This window comes from Phacochoerus africanus, chromosome 6 (genome assembly GCF_016906955.1).
Source record: "Phacochoerus africanus isolate WHEZ1 chromosome 6, ROS_Pafr_v1, whole genome shotgun sequence".
NCBI classification, from domain to species: domain Eukaryota; kingdom Metazoa; phylum Chordata; class Mammalia; order Artiodactyla; family Suidae; genus Phacochoerus; species Phacochoerus africanus.
Window position 1 is genome coordinate 3362302 of NC_062549.1, and position 22567 is coordinate 3384868.

The window sequence follows — 22567 nt, forward strand, 5'->3', positions numbered from 1 at the left end:
AAATGACTTGGCCAAAGAAGAGCGAAGCTGGAGGACTCAGGCTGTGTGCGTTTAAGGCAATGCAGAGTAGGAGGAATCGAGCGAGTACGCAATTGTTGCAAAGACAGAGAGATCCACGGGCCATAATAGATGGCCCAGAAGTAGACTCATTCACGTGTGATCAGGGGGTCACGCGTGATCAACAGGCTATGAGAACAACTTCGTATGGAGTGAAAATCTTTTCAGCCAATGGTTCTGGAAGAACCGGATGTATTCATGGTGGAAAAAAAGGGCTTTCAGCCATCTCTCATGTCGTGCACACAACTTCATTTGAGACCGATTTTAGACCTAAGAGGAAGAGAGCATCTTTCTGAGGGGTGAGCTGTGATTGTGGGTCTCGTTGGGGGCTGCAGGGCTGCAGGCACACGTCAAGTATACACCAAACTGTGTACTTTAGGTGTGTGGATGTCATCGTCTGTATGTTATACCTGGACCTGAACGTTTAGTTCACATGTAAAAATACATATACAAGTGCAGAGGGACCTGATAATTCCTGGAGGAGTCTGGGGAGGCATCTGCGAAAACGAAACGTCACTGGGAGTTCCTGTCGTGGCGCAGTGGTTAACGAATCCGACTAGGAACCATGAGGTTGCAGGTTCGATCCCTGGCCTCGCTCAGTGGGTTCAGGATCTGGTGTTGCTGTGAGCTGTGGTGTGGATCGAAGACACAACTCAGATCCTGCATTGCTGTGGCTGTGGTTTGGCCGGCGGCTACAGCTCTGATTAGACCCCTAGCCTGGGAACCTCCATATGCTGCAGGTGTGGCCCTAAAAAGACAGAAAAAAAAAAAAAAAAAAGAAAAAAAAAAGAAAGAAAAGAAAGAAAAAAGAAAATGTAAATAGGTGTCAGCAAAGCATCTAGAGTAGGCACAAAAAAAATGGCAGATTTCGATGTTATAAAAATGACACGGGAAGTTCCCGTCGTGGTGCAGTGGTTAACGAATCCGACTAGGAACCATGAGGTTGCGGGTTCGGTCCCTGGCCTCGCTCAGTGGGTTAAGGATCTGGTGTTGCCGTGAGCTGTGGTGTATGGTCACAGATGCGGCTCGGATCCCGCATTGCTGTGTCTCTGGCGTAGGCTGGTGGTACAGCTCCGATTGGACCCCTAGCCTGGGAACCTCCATATACCGCTGGAGCGGCCCTAGAAAAGGCAAAAAGACCAAAAAAGAAAAAAGAAAAGAAAGAAAACAAGACATTGCCCTACTTCTGGAAGAATGAGTAGGATTTCCCCGCTGTTTGCTGGAAGGAATTGGGGAAGCGTTGCTAACCTGCCGGATTCTGAGCTCTGTACGTTCCGGAGCCAGGCTGTGAACCGGGTGCCTCCAGGCCTGGCACCTTCGGTGGGAAGACTTACAGAGTGATTATGTGGCCGGCTCACTACACCAGGACTGTACTTATTCAGGTGTCTTTTTCTGTAAAAGGCATGCCTTGGTTTTTTTCCTTTTAAAAAGTGTCTCTACTCCATTTTCCTTAGCGATCTGTATAAATCGTGTGGCCCGAAAGACAGCAGGGTTAGCCCTCATTTTTGGTGCTTACCTCCTGCACGCCATTGAGGTTGCTGCGACATGGCTTATTGTGGCTATGTTATTTTTCATCTTGCTTGCAGGCAAAGATTTTTCTTTTGTCACCGTGCCATTGTAGGTGCCATTTCGAGCACCCCCAGAGATGGCCCATCTCAGCACATTTGCATCAGAGATGAGGCCCAGAGAGGCTGTGGGTCTTTCTCAGGGTCGCCAGCTTGCTGATGACAGTCTGGCTTCCAGACACCCTGACTTCCAGACGCCTCTGCCGTACTGCCGGCTGGACACCTCACGCCTTTAGGGAGATTTGTGCTGACTTTGGTGCAAGAAGAAGCCATGTATTTGTCAAAAGACCGCTGTATTGCTGGCTTAAACGGAATCACGTACCGTGTTCTGAAACCGAAATACAAAAGAATATTATGTCACTTGCCCCTGGGGTCGTTTGCGTATCTGCCCCTCCAGTTAATGTGATGGTCAGGCCGTTTCTCTCGTCGGTGGCTTTTACTGAGAGAGTCTGGAAGAGAAGGGGGCAGGGAATCCTGTTTATTCAGGACTCACTCTATTCACAGGCAAGCCCTCAGCGTTCCACTTAGACCCAGAGAACACTCCGAAGTCAGCCCTACTGTGCGCAGAGGTTAAATCGCTCCCCCGGGGCTGCACGTTAATGAGACGAAGAGAGCAAGGTGAATTATGGCCTTGGCACCTAAACCCGTGCTTCCTGCCTCGCGTGCTCGGAACTGGGGTTCCAGAGGCCTGGGTCCCCTCCCCGCTGTGCCTGGGAGCATCTCTGTGCCTCTCCCACCCCACCCTTCGCTGGTGGGAGTCCGCCGGCCCTGCTCCCCTCACCTCAGCGGGGTTTGAGAGAATTGAATTAAACCATCGAGGGGCCCGTGTTTTCTCGAAGCCGAAGCACAGCTCAGAGGGAGGTGGACCTGCTGTTTTTACTGTTCTCCCTCGGGGTACAGCTGATGTTTACTGGGGAGCTCGGTGACCTTTGAGATTGCGAGACCTTTGAGACACCGAGGTGCCTGGCGATGATGTGGGGGCCCAGGCTGAAGTGGGTTGGGCCTCGCTGCTCCGAGACCACGTCCCCCTCGCCTTAGAGCAGTTTCTTCCTAGGCCGTTGATAAACGGTTCAGTCTTAGACCTTGCTGCTTTGAGCTCCGTGGAAAATACACTTCCCTGAGCAAGAAGAGTTAAGGTGTGAGAGTCATTACATTATCGATGGAACTCACACAACTTGACACACCCCAGCCCTTCTCCTGGCCATTTAGAAAATTCCTGCCCCCCGCCCATGGTGGTGTTGGGGGAACCCGCTCCACGCTGTGGGGACCATGTGTGCACAGACACCCGATAAAGGCAGTGCCAATGCTGGATTTTATCATGGTCCATCTTTTTCGAGTTGCTGTGTTTATTGAGGTTGGTTTTAAATTTAACACAGGTTTAGAATTTCAACAAGCACAGGATTCAGAACCCAGTGTCCCTGTGTCTGATGTCCCATTCAGAACCCAGTGTCCCTGTGTCTGATGTCCCATTCAGAACCCAGTGTCCCCGTGTCTGATGTCCCATTCAGAACCCAGTGTCCCCGTGTCTGATGTCCCACTTTGATCCTACTGCTTATTTGCTCTGCAGTTGAGCAAGTCGTTCCTGTGTCTTTGAGCATCATTTTCCCTTCGTCTTGAGACGGAGGTTACACGGATCTCGCAAGATCGAGGTAGGATTGAAAAATGTACCTGGTGTCTCTAGTACAGTGCCTGACCCGGCAGAAGACTGAGCACACGGTCGGGGCCGCCCCTTGCCATGTGACTGGTGTCTGGGCGGTTGGTAAGGGGACCAGGGCTGTGCTATTTAGAGGGAAGCCCTTGCCTGCCCTGTCGTTCCATCCTCTCCACCACCCTCCCCGAGGCTGGCTGGGAGGTGCCTGGGGAGGGCACAGGAGGGGGCGCGGGACACCTGCTCCACGACGGGAGAAGGCTAGGGCACGTACCGGGGCCACCCTCGCAGGCAGCACCCTGCACCCCTGGCCCAGAGCTGCCATCTCCGCTCAGTCAGTTCGAGTCTCTAGTTGGAAGGAGCTTAGCGACTGAATGCATTTGCTTTGTCCCTCCGGCTCCCCTTGGCTTGCTTCCTGGAACTGATGAGCTGGCTTCCCATCGTCTTTCCAAGTGTAACTAACAGGATAGAGCAGTACGGGCAGGAGCTGAGACCCAGTCTGGCACGGCAGGAGCAGCTGGACCTTCCATGTTGGGTGACACCCACTGGGTAGTGAGTGCCCTCTGATCCCCCTGTCACCAGGTAGCCGCCCAGGTGCACCCCTCCCAGTGAACCGCCTCCCATTTTTTCGTCTCTGCTCACAGCTATGTCTTGAAGGGACCTATTTTATGTCTGACTCATGCATGTTATTAAATTATTGCAACCAATAATTTTAAATGATCTCTATTTTATTTTGAACTATTATATTATTGAGTGTTAGATGTTAATGTTCATTTAAAAATATTATTGATATTCATTATTTAAAGACAAATTTAAAGATTCTATTTAACAAGTAATATAGGGAGTTCCTGTTGTGGCTCAGTGGTAATGAACTTGACTGGTATACATAAGGACTCGGCTTCAATCCCTGGCCTCACTCAGTAGGTGAGGGATCTGGTATTGCCAAGAGCTGTGGTGTAGGTCACAGACATGGCTTGGATCCCTGGCTGCTGTGGCTCTGGTTGGCAACTGTAGCTGCCATTCGACCCCTGGCCTGGGAATTTCTGTATGCCACGGGTGCAGCCTTAAAAAAAAGCAAAAAAACAAGTAACATAATGTCATTAAGAAGTATGATTTAGGAGTTCCTGTCGTGGCTCAGTGGTTAATGAATCCGACTAGGAACCATGAGGTTGAGGGTTCAATCCCTGGCCTTGCTCAGTGGGTTAACGATCTGGCGTTGCTGTGGCTCTGGCGTAGGCCAGTGGCTACAGCTCCGATTAGACCCCTAGCCTGGAAACCTCCATATGCCACGGGAGCGGCCCTAGAAAAGGCAAAAAGATAAAAAAAAAAAGTGTGATTTATAAACATCAGTTAAAAAGGCCCATGTCCTACTTGATTTAGGGATTGAGTGTAGGTGAAAAGGTGGATTGTAGATTGTCCATTATCAACAATTGGCCAGAATGTGTTTCGACCTTACATTTAGAATTTTGCGTTTTGCATTTTCTAAGTTTTCTTGGTTTGCTTCATCATTATCAAGGTAATTTCAAGTGGTGATACAGGGCACGTGGTTTTAGGTTGTCATTTGCATGCACATTTCCATCCTTTTTATTTTTTGTCTTTTTGCCTTTTCTAGGGCTGCTCCCGTGGCATATGGAGGTTCCTAGGCTAGGGGTGTAATTGGAGCTGTAGCCACTGGCCTTTTCCAGAGCCACAGCAACACGGGATCTGAGCCGCATCTGCGACCTACACCCCAGCTCAAGGCAACGCCGGATCCTTAACCCGCTGAGCAAGGCCAGGGATCGAACCTGCAACCTCATGGTTCCCAGTCAGATTCGTTAACCACTGTGCCACGACGGGAACTCCCTTCCATCCTTTTTGAATTGGGCTTGTCCTCATTCCCAGAAAACGGAAAGCCAAATATGACATAGGTGCCATTCATGTTATTTTTATTTATTTATTTATTTATTTGTCTTTTTGCTATTTCTTGGGCCGCTCCCACGGCACATGGAGGTTCCCAGGCTAGGGGTCTCATCGGAGCTGTAGCCGCTGGCCTACGCCAGAGACACAGCAACGTGGGATCCGAGCCGCGTCTGCAACCTACACCACAGCCCACGGCAATGCCGGATCCTTAACCCACTGAGCAAGGGCAGGGACCGAACCCGCAACCTCATGGTTCCTAGTCGGATTCGTTAACCACTGCACCACGACGGGAACTCCCTCATGCTATTTTTTTTAGCCTCGGATTTTTGAGGCCCACGGTATGGATGTTCTGTCATTTCTTGCTCGTCTTAACGGGTGTTCTCCATGGTTCTTCCCTTGTACCCGAGGTCCACTCTGAGTACAGATGAGACGCTGTAACAGAGAGTAAACGGTGTTTTGTCCAGACCGCTGCAGCGTCGCGAGGGGAGGCGGCGCTGGGACCTCGCGGGACTCGCGTGGATGTGACCTCCAGCGACTCCAGCCCCAAACGGTCCCTTTCTCCCCCCCACAGCTTTGTGGGAACGTCTGCAGACCGTACGCCTCGCCCACTGACGCTGAGGAGCTCGGTGTTTTGATGTGTCCCGACTGGCTCAACCGTCACACCATCTACCCCGAGCACTTTGCATTCTCCTCGAAGCCCTGTACCCGCTAGCAGCCCCTCCCTGTCAGGTCCCCCTTCTCCAACACGACCCCAAATCTATTTTCTGTCTCTGCCGATGTGCCTGTTCCACGTTTCACATATGCAGACTCATTCAGAACGTGCCTGGCTCCTTTCATGGAGCAGAACTGCCGTCAGGGCTCCTCCGCCGAAGAAGCAGGGAGATATTTCTCTTTACGCTGAGTCGTATTTCACGGCTGCACTTGGTAGCGCTTCCCTGGTTGGTGGGATGGTCCCACCTCTTGGCCGTTGGGGAATAACGTGTCAGGAACACCCACGTGGCACTTTTTGTCTGGACCTGAGGTTGTCCTTTCTCCTGTGGACCTCGGAGTCCACAGCTATCGGATCGTAAGGGAACTGTTTTAACCAATTAGGGAGCTGCCTGTTTTCCAGCGAGGCTGCACCCTTCTGCATTCCCGCCCACCCTCGGAAGCTTCCAGTTCCTGCCCATCCTTTGGCCGACCCTTGCTATCCTATGTCTTTTTGGTTGTAGCCATGCCAATTTTTTTTTTTCTCTTAAGGGGAAGATGTTAAAACATTATTTTGAAAATGTATTAATCTAAAAAAAGTTGGAAACAGCAGCCCTTCCTGCCATCAGTAACATGGAGCCCCAAGACCCTTCACGGCGGCCAGCTTGGGTGTTGGCTGTGCACAGGGAAGTGTTTCCACGTTCCGGTCATTGTCAGGTCCATCGTCTCCGCTTTGCTTATTGGCCGTGCCTGTGGCGTGCAGAAGTTCTTGGGCCTGGGATCGAACCTGAGCAGCAGCAGTGACAATGCCGAATCCTCAACCGCCAGGCCACCAGGGAACTCCTGTCCTTTCCACTTTAACAGCTCCTTCTTGACTCACCTGTCACCTTTGTCCCTCGAGCCAGCCTCTTCCCTTTCTGGACAGTTGCCACAGCCTTTCAGAGTCTCTCTGCTCTCAGTCACTCCCTTTGCAATTCTTTCTCCAGACAGATGCTGCAGTGCTTGTTCCAGACACAGGCAGGTGTGTGTGTCTTTCCTTAGGGTCCTTCGCTGAGTCCCTGTTGTCTTGAAGTCACCGTCTGGCCCCAGAGCTCGGCACTCAAGGCTTTCCTGAGTCTGACCTGACCTACCTGCCCCGCTGTTTCATTCCCCACCCCGACGCTGCTCACTGCCGGGAAGAGATTCCTGGATGCTCCCTGCACAGTCTGCCGTCAGCCCTCCGTCTGCTCCCACCCTCCGCTCCAGCCAGGACGCTCCCCGCGCAGGGCTGCTTGGTCCCTCGATGAGGGCGGGAGCCACTCCTTCCAGACCCACCCTGCTCACTGCCACTGTCGTCTTTCTTGTCAGCAAGGCGTGAGCCCCTCCTGTCCCCAGGCCCCTGGGGGTCACCGCCATCCCCACCCCACCCCCGGAGCCACAGGGGTCTGTCTCAGGGGTCCTTGCGTCCCACTTGGGGAGCCTGCTGCTGGTGGACAGTACATCTGCTTGTCAGAGTCACCCGCCAGATCTGGAGGCTCTGTAATCTGTGTGGCAGGTGAAGGGAGATCCTGTCACTAGAAGAACACGCTGATTTCTTGTTCTATTTTTTCTTCACTCTTCTTGTTGAATAAGCTCCCTGGCTTTCTGAAGATGTACAAGGAAGCCCTCCATCCTGAAACCAGCTATGATTTTTTTCAGGGAAGAAGACAGATTGAGACTCGGCGGCTCTGTAGACCTTTAAAGAGCCCCCTGGCCAAGGGTGTGTGTGGCATCACTGCCCGCCTGGCAGTATCTTCCCTCACTTTACCCGCCCGTGGAAATGATGGGACGTTGGCGTTCGGACCCGGGGAGAAAGGGCCCATTGACTCTCTGGGCGCCACGCCACAGTTTTTAGATGGACCCTGGCATAGGGATTTTTCATACTCACTTTTAGCTGAGTCAGGATCGAGTAATTAGCTGGGATTGCTCTGTTGGCAGGCTGTGTGCTCTCTTGTTTGCTGCTCCACTGACTGCAGCCAACTTAATAATTAATAACCACCACCCCTCCTCTCTGTGTAATACTCTGCCTGTAGTTTTACACAGCACTTTCACCCTCCCTCCCACCGTGGGAGCCTCCTAATAATTCTGTGACATAGGTGTTCTTGTTCCCACGGGGGAGCCTCAGGCTGAGAGATTAAACGACTTGCTTATGGTGCTATAGCCATGAAGCAACACAACTCTGTGCCCATCAAGCTCATCATGATGTTTATTTTCTTATTGCACAGATTTTAAAAAGGCTTAAATTAACATGCAGTAAAATTGGCTCTTTTGGAGTCCAGTTTAATGAGTTCTAACACACGTCTAGATTTGTGCATCTGCCACCGTCAGGGTAAAGGACAGTTTCATCACCCCAAACCCTTCATCATGCTGCCACTTATAATCATTTTCCAACCTGTGTCGACCACGGACAGCTCTCCATTCCTATGAGATGCTATAGAATTTTCCAGAATGTCATATAAATGGAACCGTACCATATGTAACCTTTGGAAAGTAGCTTTTTTCCCCCACTCAGTGTAATGAATGTGAGATCCCTCCATGCTGTAACGTTTGTCAATAGCTTGATTTAATTTTTTTTTAAACATAGAGGAGTGTCCCGTTGAATATAGAGGCACTGCGGTTGGTGGATCTGTTCACCAGCCAGGACAGTTGAGCTCCCCGTGCTCTGTGAGTGTAAATAGAGCTTCTGTCAATACCCGTGCATGCTGTTTTATGCACATACCTTTTCACTTCTCTAGGAGTGGGGTTCCTGGCTTATGTGGTCACTGCATGTTTAACCTTCTAAGAAACCGCCAGGCTATGTACCAGAGTGACAAAACCGTCTTATTGGCCCTCTAGCAATGTAAGTATTTGCATATACATGGACGTCACGCTACGAGGTGTATAGTGGTACCCTATCATGGTTTAATTTCTTTTCCCTAATGGTGATTTCACGTGCTCATTTGCCTTTTGTCGAACTGTCTGTTTGCCTATTTCCTTATTGGGTCATTCGTTTTCTTAATGTTGCGTTTTGAGTGTTTTTGTTGTATGATTATGGAGGCAGGTCCTTTGTTGGATATGTGGTTCATATACGCCTTCTTCGGTGTCTGTCACTTGACTTTTTTCATTCTCTTAGCATCTTCTACAAGCAGAATGTTAACATTTGTTATCTAATTTATTAATTTTAAAAAATGGATCCTGCTTTTGGTCATGAAGTTATTATTTTTTATGTTTTCTTATACAAATTTTCTAGTTTTATGTCCTACATTTAGATGTCTTTCAAGTAATTTTTGTATAAATTGAAAAGTTTAGGTTAAGGTTCTTTTTTGCAAATAGATGTCCAGTGTCAGCACCATTTCTTGAAAAGACTGTATTTTCTCCATTGATTTCCCTTGGTAGCTTTGTCAAGAATCAGACGGCCGAATCTGTGTAAGTCTATCTTCAATCTCTCTTCCCAATATCGTACCATCTTGATGAGTGTACAATTATAATAATAAGTCTTAAAATTGGGTAGGGTGAGAGTTTCAGCTTTTCTTTTTTTAAAAAATTATCTATTGTCATTCTTTTTGTATTTCCATATAAATTTCAAGTCAGACTGTGTCTATAAAATGTCCTCCTAGAATTTCGATTGGAATTGTATTAAATCTATAGACGAGTTTGAGAAGAAATGATAGCTAAATTGAACTTTTTCCAACCCGTGAATGGTATTTCTCTTGATTTATTTAGGTCTTTTAACTCACTTATCAGCATTTTGTAGTTTTCTACATACAAATGCCCTCTGTCAGAATAAGGATATTCTCCTCTGTTACCAGTTATTTTTTTTTAATCGTGAGTGGAATTTGAGTTTTGTCAAAGCTTTTTCTCTATCAGGAATTTTTTTGAGGGTTATTCCTTCTTTATTCATGAGGGATTTTTTTTTTTTTTTTGGTTGCATCTTTTTTTTTTTTCTGTCTTTAGTTTTGGAGTTAGATAATACCAGCCTCATAATGTGATTTTGGAAGTATCCATTCTTTTATTTTTTGGATAAGATTATATAGGTTATTTCTTTGTGAAGCATTTAAAAGAATTTATCAGGAAACAGTCTGGACCTGGATTATTTCTGTTTCTGAATGTTTTAAACAGTAAATTCAGTTTAGGTGCTTGGCAGTTGCCTGTTTTTTCTTGGATGAATTTTGGTGGTTTGTGACCTGTAAGAAATGTCACATTTTGGTGAGCAGAGTTGTTCCTAAAGCTTCCGTATTATCCTTCTAATACCTGTAGCATGTGTAGCCTCATCTCGATGTCTTTTTTTCCTTTGTCACTTTACTAGAGGTTTATCAATTCTGTTGATCTTTTTAAAGAACCAGTTTTCTATTTTACTGATTTTCTCTTTTTCTTTTTTCAGTTTCATTGATTTGGTTTCTTTATGACTTCCTTCCTATGCTTGCTTTGACTTTCTGTTCTTCTTTTTCCAGTTTGTAAAGATTGAAGCTGGGGTGTTGGTTTGGAGCCTTTTTTCTCTTCTAATAAAACCATTTAACACTATAAAATTTCCTCCGAGCCCCAATTTAATTTCATCCTTAACTCTGATATATTTTACTCAATTTTTCCTCATTTCAGAATATTTTCTAATTTTTCTTAGGACTTCCACTTTGACCGGTGGGTTATTTTGAAGTGTGTTGGTTAATTTCCAAGTATTGAGGGATTATGTAGATGTCTCCCTGCCATTGCTTTCTAGCTTAATTCTCTTGTTGTCAGAATACTTCGTATGATTTCTATTCTTTTAAATCTGTTAAGACATTTTTTCTTGGCCTAGAATATGGTCTGTCACGGAGACTGTTGCCGAACGCCTGAGTGGTGTGCATAACCCACTGCTGTTGGGTATTACTAGTTGGTCAGATCCGCATGGTGGCTGGGCGGTTTATTTCTTCTGTCCTTGTTGATCGTATGTCTGCTTGCTCCACCAATTACTGAGAGACGAGTGTTTAAGTCTCCAATTATGATTGTGGTTTTGTCCATTTCTCCTTTCAGTTCTGATTTTCCTTTATGCATTTGGAAGTTCTGTATTTAGGGGCAACACATGAAGGTTACTCTGCATTCTTGGTGGAGCAGTACTTTTGACATTATGTGATGTCTCTCCTTATCACTGCTTCTTTTCCCTGCTCTGAAACGTACTCCGAGTGTCTGATGTTAACGTAATAATCAGGTTTTTTCGATTTGTGTTTTTGTGGCATGTCTTTTTTATTATTTTACCTTTAGCCTATCTATATCATTATATTTAAAATGACTAGCATATAGTGGACTCTTGTTTTTTGTTTTTTGGCTTTTTAGGGCTGCACCTGCAGCGTATGGAGGTTCCCAGGCTAGGGGTCAAATCGGAGCTGCAGCTGTCTACCTGCACTTCAGCCACAGCAATGTGAGATCTGAGCGGTGTCTGCGACCTACACCTCACCTCAAGGCAACACCAGAACCTTAACCCACGGAGTGAGGCCAGGGATCGAACCCACATTCTCATGGATCCTAGTTGGGTTTGTTAATCACTGAGCCGTGAAGGGAACGTCTTGGTTTTTTTTTTTTTTAAATTCATTCTGGCCATCTCTGTCTATTGATTATAATGTTTAGGTTATTTACATTCAATGCAATTCTTGATGTATTTGGATTTATACTTACCATTTTATTTTTAAAATTTGCATTCTGTGTATTTACTGTTTTTGTTGTTTTGTTTCTCCTTTCTTGCCTTCTTTTGGATTGTTGGATTTTCTTTTTTTTCTTTCTTTTTTTTTTTTTCAGCATTCCATTTTAACTTGCATCTTGAGTTTTTCACTCCTGTGTGTTGTGCTTGCTCTAGGGATCATAGCATATGCACTCTTACCGTACCACATCCTACTAAGACTTAATAAGTCATCCCTCCGAATGGAATGCGGAAATCCAAAATGGCACGGGTCCTGTTGCCACCCTATGTGTTGTAGTTGCGTTGTATGTATCGTATCAGCTTACGCTGAAAACTCAGTGTTACAGTTTCCATTTAATCATCATTCAGCTTTTAAAGAACTTAAGGAAAGGATATTTTTAGTCAGATACTTACCACTTTTGTTGCTCTTTTTTCATTCCTCGTGCTCCAAGTTTCTTTGTAGTATTTCCCTTTCATCTGAGGATCTTTCCTTAATATTTCTTTTGGAGAAGTTCTCCTGGAGACTGACTTTCTTCACGGCCTTTAGGTGAGAGTTTTTATTCTTCCTTCATTCACGAAGGATATTTTCACCAGATAAAGACTTTTGGTTTGACGATTTTCTTTCTGCCCTTTAAGCATCTTTGGCTTGCTCAGTCCTCTATGATTTCTGAGGAGAAATCTTCAGACTTTGAATCACTGCTGCCTTTGTACCAAATGCCTTGTTGGCTCAGGGCTGCTTTCGGATGCTTTCTTTCCTTTAGCTCCTTAGTCTGATTAAGAAGTTTCTGGGCATAGATATTTCTTTAAGTTTATACTACTTGGGGCTTGCTGAGTTTCCTGAATCTGTATGTTTACAGTTTTGTTTTTGTTTTGTTTTGCCAAAATTGGGGAATTTTCAGCCATTATTTCTTCAAAAGCTGTGTGGATTTTTTTTCATTTGTTTATTTTGTTTTTATCTCAAACTCCTGTCATGACTCTTAGAACTTTTCTTGTCCCACAGGACTGTTGTTTTCCCCCCAATTCTTTTTCTCTCTGTTATTTCCATTGCTAATAATGGGTCAATTATTCATCTGTCTTCAAAGGTATTAGTTTAATTCCTTTGTGGTCCAAAAAAATACCCTAATGGTTTTTATTTTTTTAAAGTTGCCACAGGTTTTTATCATGGCCTAGAAGGTAGTCTGTTTTGGTAAATGTGGCTCGTACCTGGAGAAGCATGGGTGTTCTGCCTTTTGGGGGCAGAGTGTTCGCCAAGTGTCAGTCAGATCCAATTGGTCAATGGTCTTGTTTGTTTATACCCTTTCTGATATGCTGTCCATTTGTGCTGTCAGTTACTGAGATAATTTACCCCTGGGTGAGTTTTTCCGTTCCGTTCTTTCTTCTCTAAAGTTTCTCTTTAGTTCTTCTTTATATCTTGGATTTTTTTTTTTTTTTTTTTTGCTGAGGTTTTTCTTTTCATTCATTTCGTTTCTTTCAGGGGTTTCAAGTGTCACCCTTAGTCCATGGAATGCATTTAAAGCCTTTTTCTGAGAAGACTGTGGTCTCGAGGTGTTTGTGGATTTTGCTTTCCTTTGCAAGTGGATGTTTTCCCGGGTTCTCCCCATGCTCAGTGATTGTAGATTTTGTTATAAGATGATCTCTCTTGAAGTCTTGCTTGAATCCTGAGGCTATTGCTGGTGTTCTTGGTTCGGTGGGTCAGCCCCACCCCAGTCCTGCAGGGCCCTCTGTGGGCCGTGTTGCGCTTCTGGCTTCAGAGTATCTGTGGCTCTCCTTGGATCAGTCCTGTGTTCTTCCCTAGAGCCCAGTTTGCTGCCACGACCTGTCCCCTCGTGCTCACTCCATGGTGAGCCTGGGTCAGGCTCCCCTTTAGCAAACTGCTCCTTCATCTCTCCTTTCCGCAGCCTCCCCAGCGTGGTCCAGAGACCTCCCTTCCTTGTTCGGTAGCAAAGCCAAGGTTTGAGCTCCCCTCTGTGTGTCTGTGTTGGGCTGATTGGTCAGAGGACAGAGAGGGAACTAAATAATGGTGGCTGGCCTTCTGGTTGCAGGACCTCAGACCCTTGGGTCTGAGGGGTGCTTTCTGGGCCTAGGGTTATGTGCGCTGTGCAGCCGTGACTGGCATCATGGCACTGTCGCCTCGTGACACTGCTCAGGGGCTGGGCAGGGAGAAAGGAGAAAAAAGAAAAAGCCCAGAGAACTCCCACTACCTTCACGGTGCCCTCTCCCAGGCCCTGGCCCAGGGAGAGAGGGGTACCTGATGGGCACCTCCCAGTTCAGGCCGGATGGGACCGAGGGAAAGGGGAGCTCACGCTGAAGTTCAGAGGACCTTGGATTTCAGGGTCTCCTTCCCAAGTCCTCCTTCCGTAATTTCCTCTCAAATCTTCAACCGGCTGCTCCGGGCATCACATCTCCGATTTCTAGTCGGTTCAGCAGGAGAGACGGGGGGATTATTTGCACTTATTCCGTCTTTTCCAGAATAGGGACTCATCATTCTTTTTCAACATAAACCAGGTCACGTCACTCATCTGCCTGAAACTCTAAGGTAGCGCCCCATCCTACTTAGAATAAAATCTGAACTTGCGGTCAGGCCCCTTCCTTTGTCATTGATGTTGCAGCGCTCGCCTTGTGGCCACTGCCATCCTCAATTGCATCCGGCCTGAGGGTTCGGCTGGAACTGCCTCCTCTGGAAAGCACATTTTAGGACCTTGGTGTGACTGCCTTCAGAGACGCCCTCCTTGCCATCACATCTGAAGCCAGTTTGTAGCTTTGTCTATGACTTTGGGAGATGCATTTAATTAAAAAAAAAAATTCTTGTGTCTTGCTCCTTGCCCACACTTACACCAGCCATCTCTGGCAGCCAGGTTTACATGGGGGTGAATTGACAGCACCTCGCCTGAGCTGTGCTGGGTGGCTCTTGCCTTCTAGAATGTTCTGAAAGCTTTCTCTGCAGAGGGCATGCGTGAGTGCTCAGGCTGCACAGGGCCTGCGTGGGGTGTGGGGTGTCCACCTCTTTGCCCGGAAGCTTGACCAGGGAGGAGAGCAGGGGCTGGCAGGGAAGCCATCCCCTCCTCACCTTCAGGTGCACAGAGCAGCATGGCTCTTCCAGGGGACCAGTGGGAGTGACACTAGCGGCCCTCAGTGTGGCCAGCTCAGTGACCTTCACCCGTAAGGTGTGGTGGCGCTGTGTCCTTGCCATCCCGCCTAGCCTGCGCCCCTCAGTGTCACCTCCCCAGACACCTGCTCCACCCCAGCCCTCTTGTGAGCCTCCGCTTTCCAGGGAAGGCACCCGGCTGAGACAATATCCGATGTAAGTTTGAGTGCCGCCTATAAAGCATTTCAGGTGTAAGCAACATGTCAGGAAAGGTCGAAGGGTCAGGAGTCTCCCCATCACACAGACTTGTCAAGTTTTCACACTTACTGCATCTGCTTCTGTTTTTCTAATTTAAATAAAGAAAAAGGAGGCTGTTGAACACCCCGTGTTCTCAGTGACCCTTTTCTCGTCTTCCCCCACCAGAGTGACTCTCACCCTACAGCTATTAGCCGCAATACAGAGTCTTTTTAAGTCTTTTCAAGCGCAGTAATCGTCTCCTGCACTTTGCTCTTCAGCCTGCCTTATCAACGTGGCACTTAACCCAAGGTCACGTCTGTAGTTCTTAATTCGTCTTGGCTTCCGTGTAGGTTTCTGACATGTGGCTTCTCTTCCCGCGTCCAGATGAGTTTATCTGCTCTCCAGCTGGCAGATGCCTCCTTCATAGTGGTTCTTTGAGTGTGTAGACGATGCTGCAGGGAGCTTGTTGGAAAGCATCGCTGGACCAAGCTCTGAGAGTTGACCCGGGATCCACGCCCACAAGCTGAGTTGGCGGATCAAAGGGGTCTCGCCTGCTGCTTGGCCCAGTGAGGCCAGCCTGCCCTGGGAGAGATCTGTACAGTTCGCACCCCTGCCCGCAGTGGGTGAGGACTCCTGTGTTTCCTGCTGGTTGCACCCTGGCTGGCACTGGTGTTGGAGCACGTTTTAAACATTTCTGGGATGTTGGGTGGGGAATCGAACCTTTGAATTTTCTCTCCAGTTCTCTGACTGCACATGGTCTGACTCTGACTCTGTTGACTGGCCGTGGGTTTCCTCTGCTAAAATTGTCCACGCTCATTCTTCGCTTCATTTTCTGTTGGGTCATTTCTTTCCTATTGGTTTATGAGTCCTTTGTAAGTTAGAATTCGAATCCTTTGTCAGTTTCATATGTTACAAACACCCTTTCACCTCTTAGCTTTGCTTTGCTTTGGCTGTGATGGTTTTCATTGGACAAAAGTTCTTAATTTCAACACAGACAAACATTTCGGGCTTTTCCTTCACGAGTTTCTTCCAGCTTGAGGTAAACGTGTATGTATTTCAAGCGCACAGTGTGACGTTGACATTTTGCAATGGTTGACACCGTCATGTCACTTTATATGTCATTTTAAGCTCATGAACATGTCTGTACCCTCTCACGGGTGCCTTTCTGGGTGTGTAGTGAGGACACTTAGGCTCTGACCTCTTTGCACAGCTCAGCTGCACACGCTTTGCTCCTCACTGCAGTCACGTGCTGGCTCGCAGGTCTCCAGGGCTTGTTCATCCTGCACGGCTGACCCTCTGTACCTTCGGCCGCCTTCTCCCCATCCCACCTCCTCTCTCGCCCTGGCGACCACCATGCTTCTGCCTGCTTTTATGAGTTCAGCTCGTGTAGATTCCACGTGGACGTGAGATCAAGCAAGCATTTATCTTTCCGTGTCTGGCTTATTTCACTTTCGCACGGCGTTCTTTAGGTTCACCCGTGTTACAAATGGGGTTTTCTTTTTTCTCATGGCTGAATAATATTCTGGTGTGTGTGTGTGTGTGTGTGTGTTTGTGTGCGTGTCTGTGTGTGCACGCATGTGCGCACAGGATAGGTTTTTTTATCCACTCACCCATCAGAGGGGCCACTGAGGTTTCCCGCACGTGGGCTGTCGTGAAGGATGCTGCGATGAACGTGGTTATGCAGACGCCTCTTTGCGACCCTTATTTCACTGCCTTTGGGTTTATATCCAGAAGTGAGACTGCTGCGTCATATGGTGGCTCTCTTATGAATTTTTTGAGGACGCCACACACTGTTTTCCATAGCGGCTGTACCACTTTGCATCCCCACCAACAGTGCCCGAGAGTCCCCCTTTCTCCGCATCCTCAGTGACACTCACGGGTCTCCTTCATGGCCATTCCTGCAGATGTGAGCTGTTATCTTACTGCGGGTGTTGTCCGTGTCTCCCTGATGTGTAGTGATGTTTAGCGCCTTTTTATGTGGACGTCTGCATGGCTTCTTTTCAGAAACGTCTGTTCAGGTCTTTGGCTAAATTTTTAATTGGATTTATTTATTTGTTGCTATCGAGTTGTTTTGTTTATGTATTTTGCGTATTAACCCCTTGCGAGACCTGCTGTTTCCACGTAGTTTCTCTCCTCCCGTAGATGCCCTTTCATTCTGTCAATTGTTGCCCTTGCTGCGCAGAGGTTTTTCAGTTTGCTACGATCCCACTGACCTGTTTGTGCTTTTATTGTCTGTGCTTTTGGGGTCATTTCCAAAAAAATCATTGCCCAGACCTGTGCCGAGAAGGTTTTCCCCTGTTTTCTTCTAGTAGCTTTATAATTTCAGATCTTGCGTTTAAGCCTTTAGTCTTTTTTTTTTTTTTTTTTTTAAGGGCCGCACCCACAGCATATGGAGGTTCCCAGGCTAGGGGTCCAATCAGAGCTCTAGCCACCAGCCTACACCACAGCCACAGCCATATGGGATCTGAGCTGTGTCTGTGACCTACACCACAGCTCACGGCAACGCCGGATCCTTAACTCACTGATCAAGGCTAGGGATTGAACCTGTGTCCTCATGGATACTAGTCAGCTTCATTGCCGCTGAGCCAGGACAGGAACTTTGAATTGATTGTTTTATATGGTGTGAGATAAGGGTCCACTTTCATTTCTCTGCTTGTGAATATCCTGTTGATCCAACATCATTTTTTTTAAAAGGCCACACCCATGGCATATGCAGGTTTCTAGGCTAAGGGTTGAATTGGTACTGGCCTCGCCACAGCCGAAGCAACATGGGATCCGAGCCGTGTCTGCAATCTACACCACATCTCACGGCAACGCCACATCCCTAACCCACTGAGCAAAGCTAGGAGTCGAAACTGGGTCCTCATGGATGCCAGTCAGGTTCGTTACTGCTGAGCCAGGACAGGAATGCCTGCAACATCATTTCTGAAGAGACTCTTATTTCCTTAGCGTGTGTTCTGACGCCGGTTGAAGATCACTTTATCTTTTGTATGTCTTGTAACTCACTTTAGAAATCGCTCTCTTTCAATGTCAGACGCTGTTCACCTTTATGCTCTTCTGCGGGATTTTAAGTGTTGCTTTTTACATTTAACTGGTTGGTCTGTTTGGAACTTTTGTTTATGGTGTGAGGTAGGGATTATCATTTTCTTTCTATATGCGTAACTGTTTGTCCAGCACTATTTATTGAATCTTCTTATTAATCCATACTGGTCCTTTGGTCATATATCCATTACCTTATAGTCATCTGCTGGGAATTTCTTTTCTTCATTGATGCGTTTATCACTGCTCCACTACTGCTGCCTTCATTATTATCATTTTATAATAATTCTTCATATCTGGATGGCCAAATCTCTTCCAAAAATCTTCCTCATTTTGTATGTTCTTAGCCCTTTAGTTTTATATAACTTTTAGAATCAGAGTATCAAGTTTGGCTAAAACCAGAACTCTGTTGGGATTTTTTTTTTGAGTTGCATTAAATTTATATACATTTGGAAAGAAGTGATTCATTTAAAAAACTGAATTGTCCTATCCTTGAACATAATACATCACTGCATTTACTCATCACCTTTAATATCATTCCATAAAACTGTAGAATTTCTTTCCATAAACATCCTTCATACATTTTGTGAGATTTATTTCCAGGTGCATTGCTCTTGTAAATGTGTTTTCTTAAAAATTATATTTTGTAACTGTTTTTAGTTGAGATGCAGAAATATTGTTATTGATTTTTTTGTGTATGGATGAGTATCTTAACTGTGTTCAGCAATGGTTTTGAACCTAATTTTATAAAATACGATCAAATTGTTTTACTTTTTCAATTCCCCTGATCTTTCCTAGTGCTCTCCCCTACAAGAGTGTGCATGCCATGAGAGCAGAGGTCCCGTTTCTCTTGTTCACTCTCCTAACCCAAGTGTTTGAGATGGTACCTGGGTCACAACAGGTCTTCAGCAGGTCTTTCTGTTTGTTACGTGCATTAATAAAGTTGATTGTCCTAGTTCTGGACAGAGGCGATGGCTGTACTACTACAGACGTGGCTTCCCGCGTGCTGCCTACGTCTCTCCTCGCCACCTGGCAGCCTCCTCTCTACTCTGGATCCTTCCCTGCTGCTGAGCCTTGGCCCCCTCTCCACCCCGAGACCAGGTGGATGGATCTATCCGTCAAAGCCTTGCTCTGATCTCCTTTCTTCCAGGAAGCTTTCCTGGGCTTCCCTGTACTTTAGAAAGATGGATCCAGAAAAACAAACAAAACCAAAAATAAAACCAAGAAGCAAATAAGAATTAAAGGTAACTTGTACGCTCAAGCACAGGTTAAAACTTAAGACAATCATCCGAAGTGATGTGGAAAGATATTCACAGGGAGTAAATGACATTTTGACGAGCACACAAGGCAACTGCGGTTTGGGGAAGGGAATTAATTTACAGATAATAGACAGGAAGGGAAGGCCCACCCACGTCTTGTCATGCCAGCAATTAAGAGAAATGGAAAAGCTGGATCAGGACGCCCCACGCGCAGTGAGTCAGAGAAAAAGAGGACGGAAACGTATTATGTTCCGACGTTGCTCCTTCCCGTGGAGTTTCCTAACAACTACCCTGAGTGAGCGAAAACAACACGTATTTGAGTCTTGTCTTTGCTGCTTTAAAAAATCGCTCCAATTTTCTCCCTCTGATACATTTTTATGAATTCCCATTTCTGAGGAAAGATTTTGCTGTGATTAAAGATTTCATGAAGTTATGACAGAGGCCAAATAGATCTTCATCCTTGAAAGCTCATTTTCCTGTGAGCCGACTGAAGAGGCCTCTCATAGACGGCTGGCAGAGCTAACGAGTGTTTTTCCAAGGGCTGCACCTTTGGGGAGGCCCCCCCCACCCCCAGAACCCAGGCTCAGCCGACGGGAACCCGCTTCTCTGAACATGTGCCGTGGGACATCTTACAGCAGCGTCAGCAGAGCCAAGGGCTACGCTGTACCCTCTGCCCTTGAGAGTGGGCGCACGCACATGTTTTGAGAAACTGCTGTTTTGCAGATGCCCAGTGGCCTTTGGATGGTGTGTGTGTGTGTGTGTGTGTGTGTGAGAGAGAGAGAGAGAGAGAGAGAGAGAGAACCCCTGGGCTCCCCCTCCACCCCAGTTCCCATCTCTGGAAAGCATGGAGCATGCGATTTGGTTTGGAGTGTCCGTCTACACCCGCTGCGAGGGCTATAGGATTTCGGGCGCTCGATCTGGAGCCTCGGTCTGTCGCCTTGTTCTTGGTCTCTTGGTCAACTCCTGAATCTCACTTCCTCTCCGGTCAGGGGGGCTCGGGAGGACGACCTTGGGGCTTCCATGAGAAGTGACCCCGTGCAGGCCGCCCGGCCCGTGCGGCTGGGGCCCCTCCCCTCTGCTTGACCACCCGCAGAGTCTGGCATCATCTCACCTGGGGAAACACCTGAGAATCCAGACGCCCTTTGGAAGGTCGTGTTCAGAAGCAACGCTCAGCTGGAAGGGACCCGAGCACAGGTCCTTTTCGGCGTCTTTTTATTTTTCCTTCTATGCAAGTTTCCTCCAGAGGGAGAAGGGAAGGGCTCCTGCCTCTGCCGCTGGCTTCTTCCCTGTTGCTGCCGTCTTGGGTCTGGCTGGCCCGTTTGATGAGCGGACACTTATCGATCAGCTGTCGTGCACCAGCTGTGACACTTGGTATTGGAGATACTGTGTTCATTTCAGGCAAGTGTTCGATCACAGTGGACGCCTGACAGATGGCAGCTGACACAAACGGAGTGTGTTTTGCACGTGTAGCTAATGAGCCTGTGTAATCCTTTCCCAGCCCCCTGTGGGCCCCGCCCTGCCCCCACAGCCGCGGTGTTTGTCCTCATCACCCCACGGGTCATGGAGCTTCTCTGCATCCCTGCCTCCCTGGGGAGCAGGCCAGGGGCCGGAAGTTGGAAGGGCGATGCCGTCCCCCCTCGAGGACTTGCCTTCTTACTTGGGATGGAAAGTCCCCAGAAGCTGATCACGGGCTGGACGTCATCATTCCGTGGCCCTCCCCCTGGGGACAGGGCGATGGGAACTCGGTTAATGAAGCGTTACTGTCTGCAGTGGAGGGAGCCAAGGAGAGGGTGTTTTGTGTGGGTGACGAATGAGCCCAGGATGTTGTCCATGGTTCTGGAGGCCATGAGGGCTAGTCTGGACGTGCGCACGGACAGTGTGGACACGGCTCTCTGTGTTCCCTGCCCGGCACCCCGCCCGGCACCCATAGAAACCCAGGGCTGTGACACGGTCGTTTATCGAATGACAGCGTGTGTACTGGGTCAGGCATCCTGGTGGTCACGTGTGTGAGGCTTGGAGAACTCAAGTTACCTTTCCAAGGTCACTTGGCTGGGTTGTGCGCGTGCGACCCAGGACCAAGGAGGACCTCCTATCCAAACCCACCGTTTAGAATTCAGTTAGTTCAGAATGAGTCTCGGGAAGCCGTGTGTCCAGGGCACCTGACGTTTTGCTGACTCGCACATCTGAGAAAGCCCGTGTCACTCTCCTCTGAGGCCATCAGACGTTTCTGAACTTGCCTTGTCTTTGCTCTGCAGTACCCGGCAGTGCCACCTGCTCCTGGACGTCTTCAACTCTACGGAGCACGAGCTTACGGTCAGTGCCCGGAGCAATGAAGAGCTCATTCTGCACGCGGGCGAGTGCCAGCGGTGAGTGTCCCCTCCCCGCGTCCCAGTGCTCCCGGCCGTGCTTTCATCACCCCGTGTGGGAGGCACTGAAATAATCTAGCCTCTGAGACCCTGGAGGGTAGGCAATCCGGTCCCCTTGCTGAGGCATCCCAGCCCTTACTCAGGGGCAGTGGAAGGATCCGAAGTGGTTGCCGGTTGCAGCCGTGTAAGGTCGGGGTAGAACCGAGCGATGTCCATCCAGGGACGCAGCGCCACAGCTCTGGTCACCCATCTGACGTCACCCCAACGTCTGGGCGAGACTTTTCACTCTCAGTTCTTCAGAATACTCTTTCTGGGGATACTAGGTGATGGTTTGAGGGACATACATCAATGTCAGTTGGAGGAATTAATGCTGCAGAGGACAGGCCAGCCTCAGGCCTGTGGAAGCCGTGCAGTGGCACCTGAGCTCAGTTCCTGGGAGAGCAGAGAGGTGGCCCCACTGAGCCCCGCCACAGGGACGGCCACAGGCCGTGCTCTGGCCCAGCAGAACCGAGCAGGGAGCCAAGCTGGAGGTGAGGGCTGGCCAGGAGCCTCCGGGGAAGGTCTGGAGGCAGGTAGGGCTCGGCGGCTTTAGGAAGGAGCCTTTCTGCCGAGACAGAACCCCTTCCACAGGGCCTGGCCCACCCGCTCCAGCCTCTCTCCAAACCAGAGGCTGTGCCTCCAAGCCCAGCTTGAGTGTGAGGGCTGTGCCCTTACAGGTGGAATTATATAGATGGGGTAATTATATAGGTGGAAGACAGTTTTTTATTTGCAATTGCAAAATACTTGAAATGTACAGAAAATAATTTATACCCCAGCATCCCCATGTCTCAGATTTAAGCATTTTGCTATGTTTGCTCCAGATCTCTCCCCCAGGCTGTCTCTCTCTCTCTCTCTCTCTCCTTTTTTTCTGGCCCTGCCCACCGCATGCAAAAGTTTCCGGGCCAGGGATCAAACCTGCACCAAGACAGCAACCCAAGCCACAGCAGTGATAACGCCAGGTCTTTAACTTGCTGAGCCACCGGGGAACTCCTCTCTGTCTTTCCCCGTCTTCTTTCTGTCTCCTCTCTCTCTCTCAAGGAGA

General features: G+C 48.1%; 1 protein-coding gene across 1 annotated transcript in view; it reads left to right on the forward strand.

The window, feature by feature from the left end:
* TRAPPC9 (trafficking protein particle complex subunit 9) overlaps nucleotides 1-22567 on the forward strand; it is a 468592-nt gene that overhangs the window by 282324 nt on the left and 163701 nt on the right. Inside the window, 1 exon segment of the mRNA XM_047783197.1 lies at nucleotides 21376-21486. Coding sequence (XP_047639153.1) covers nucleotides 21376-21486 — 111 coding nt within the window.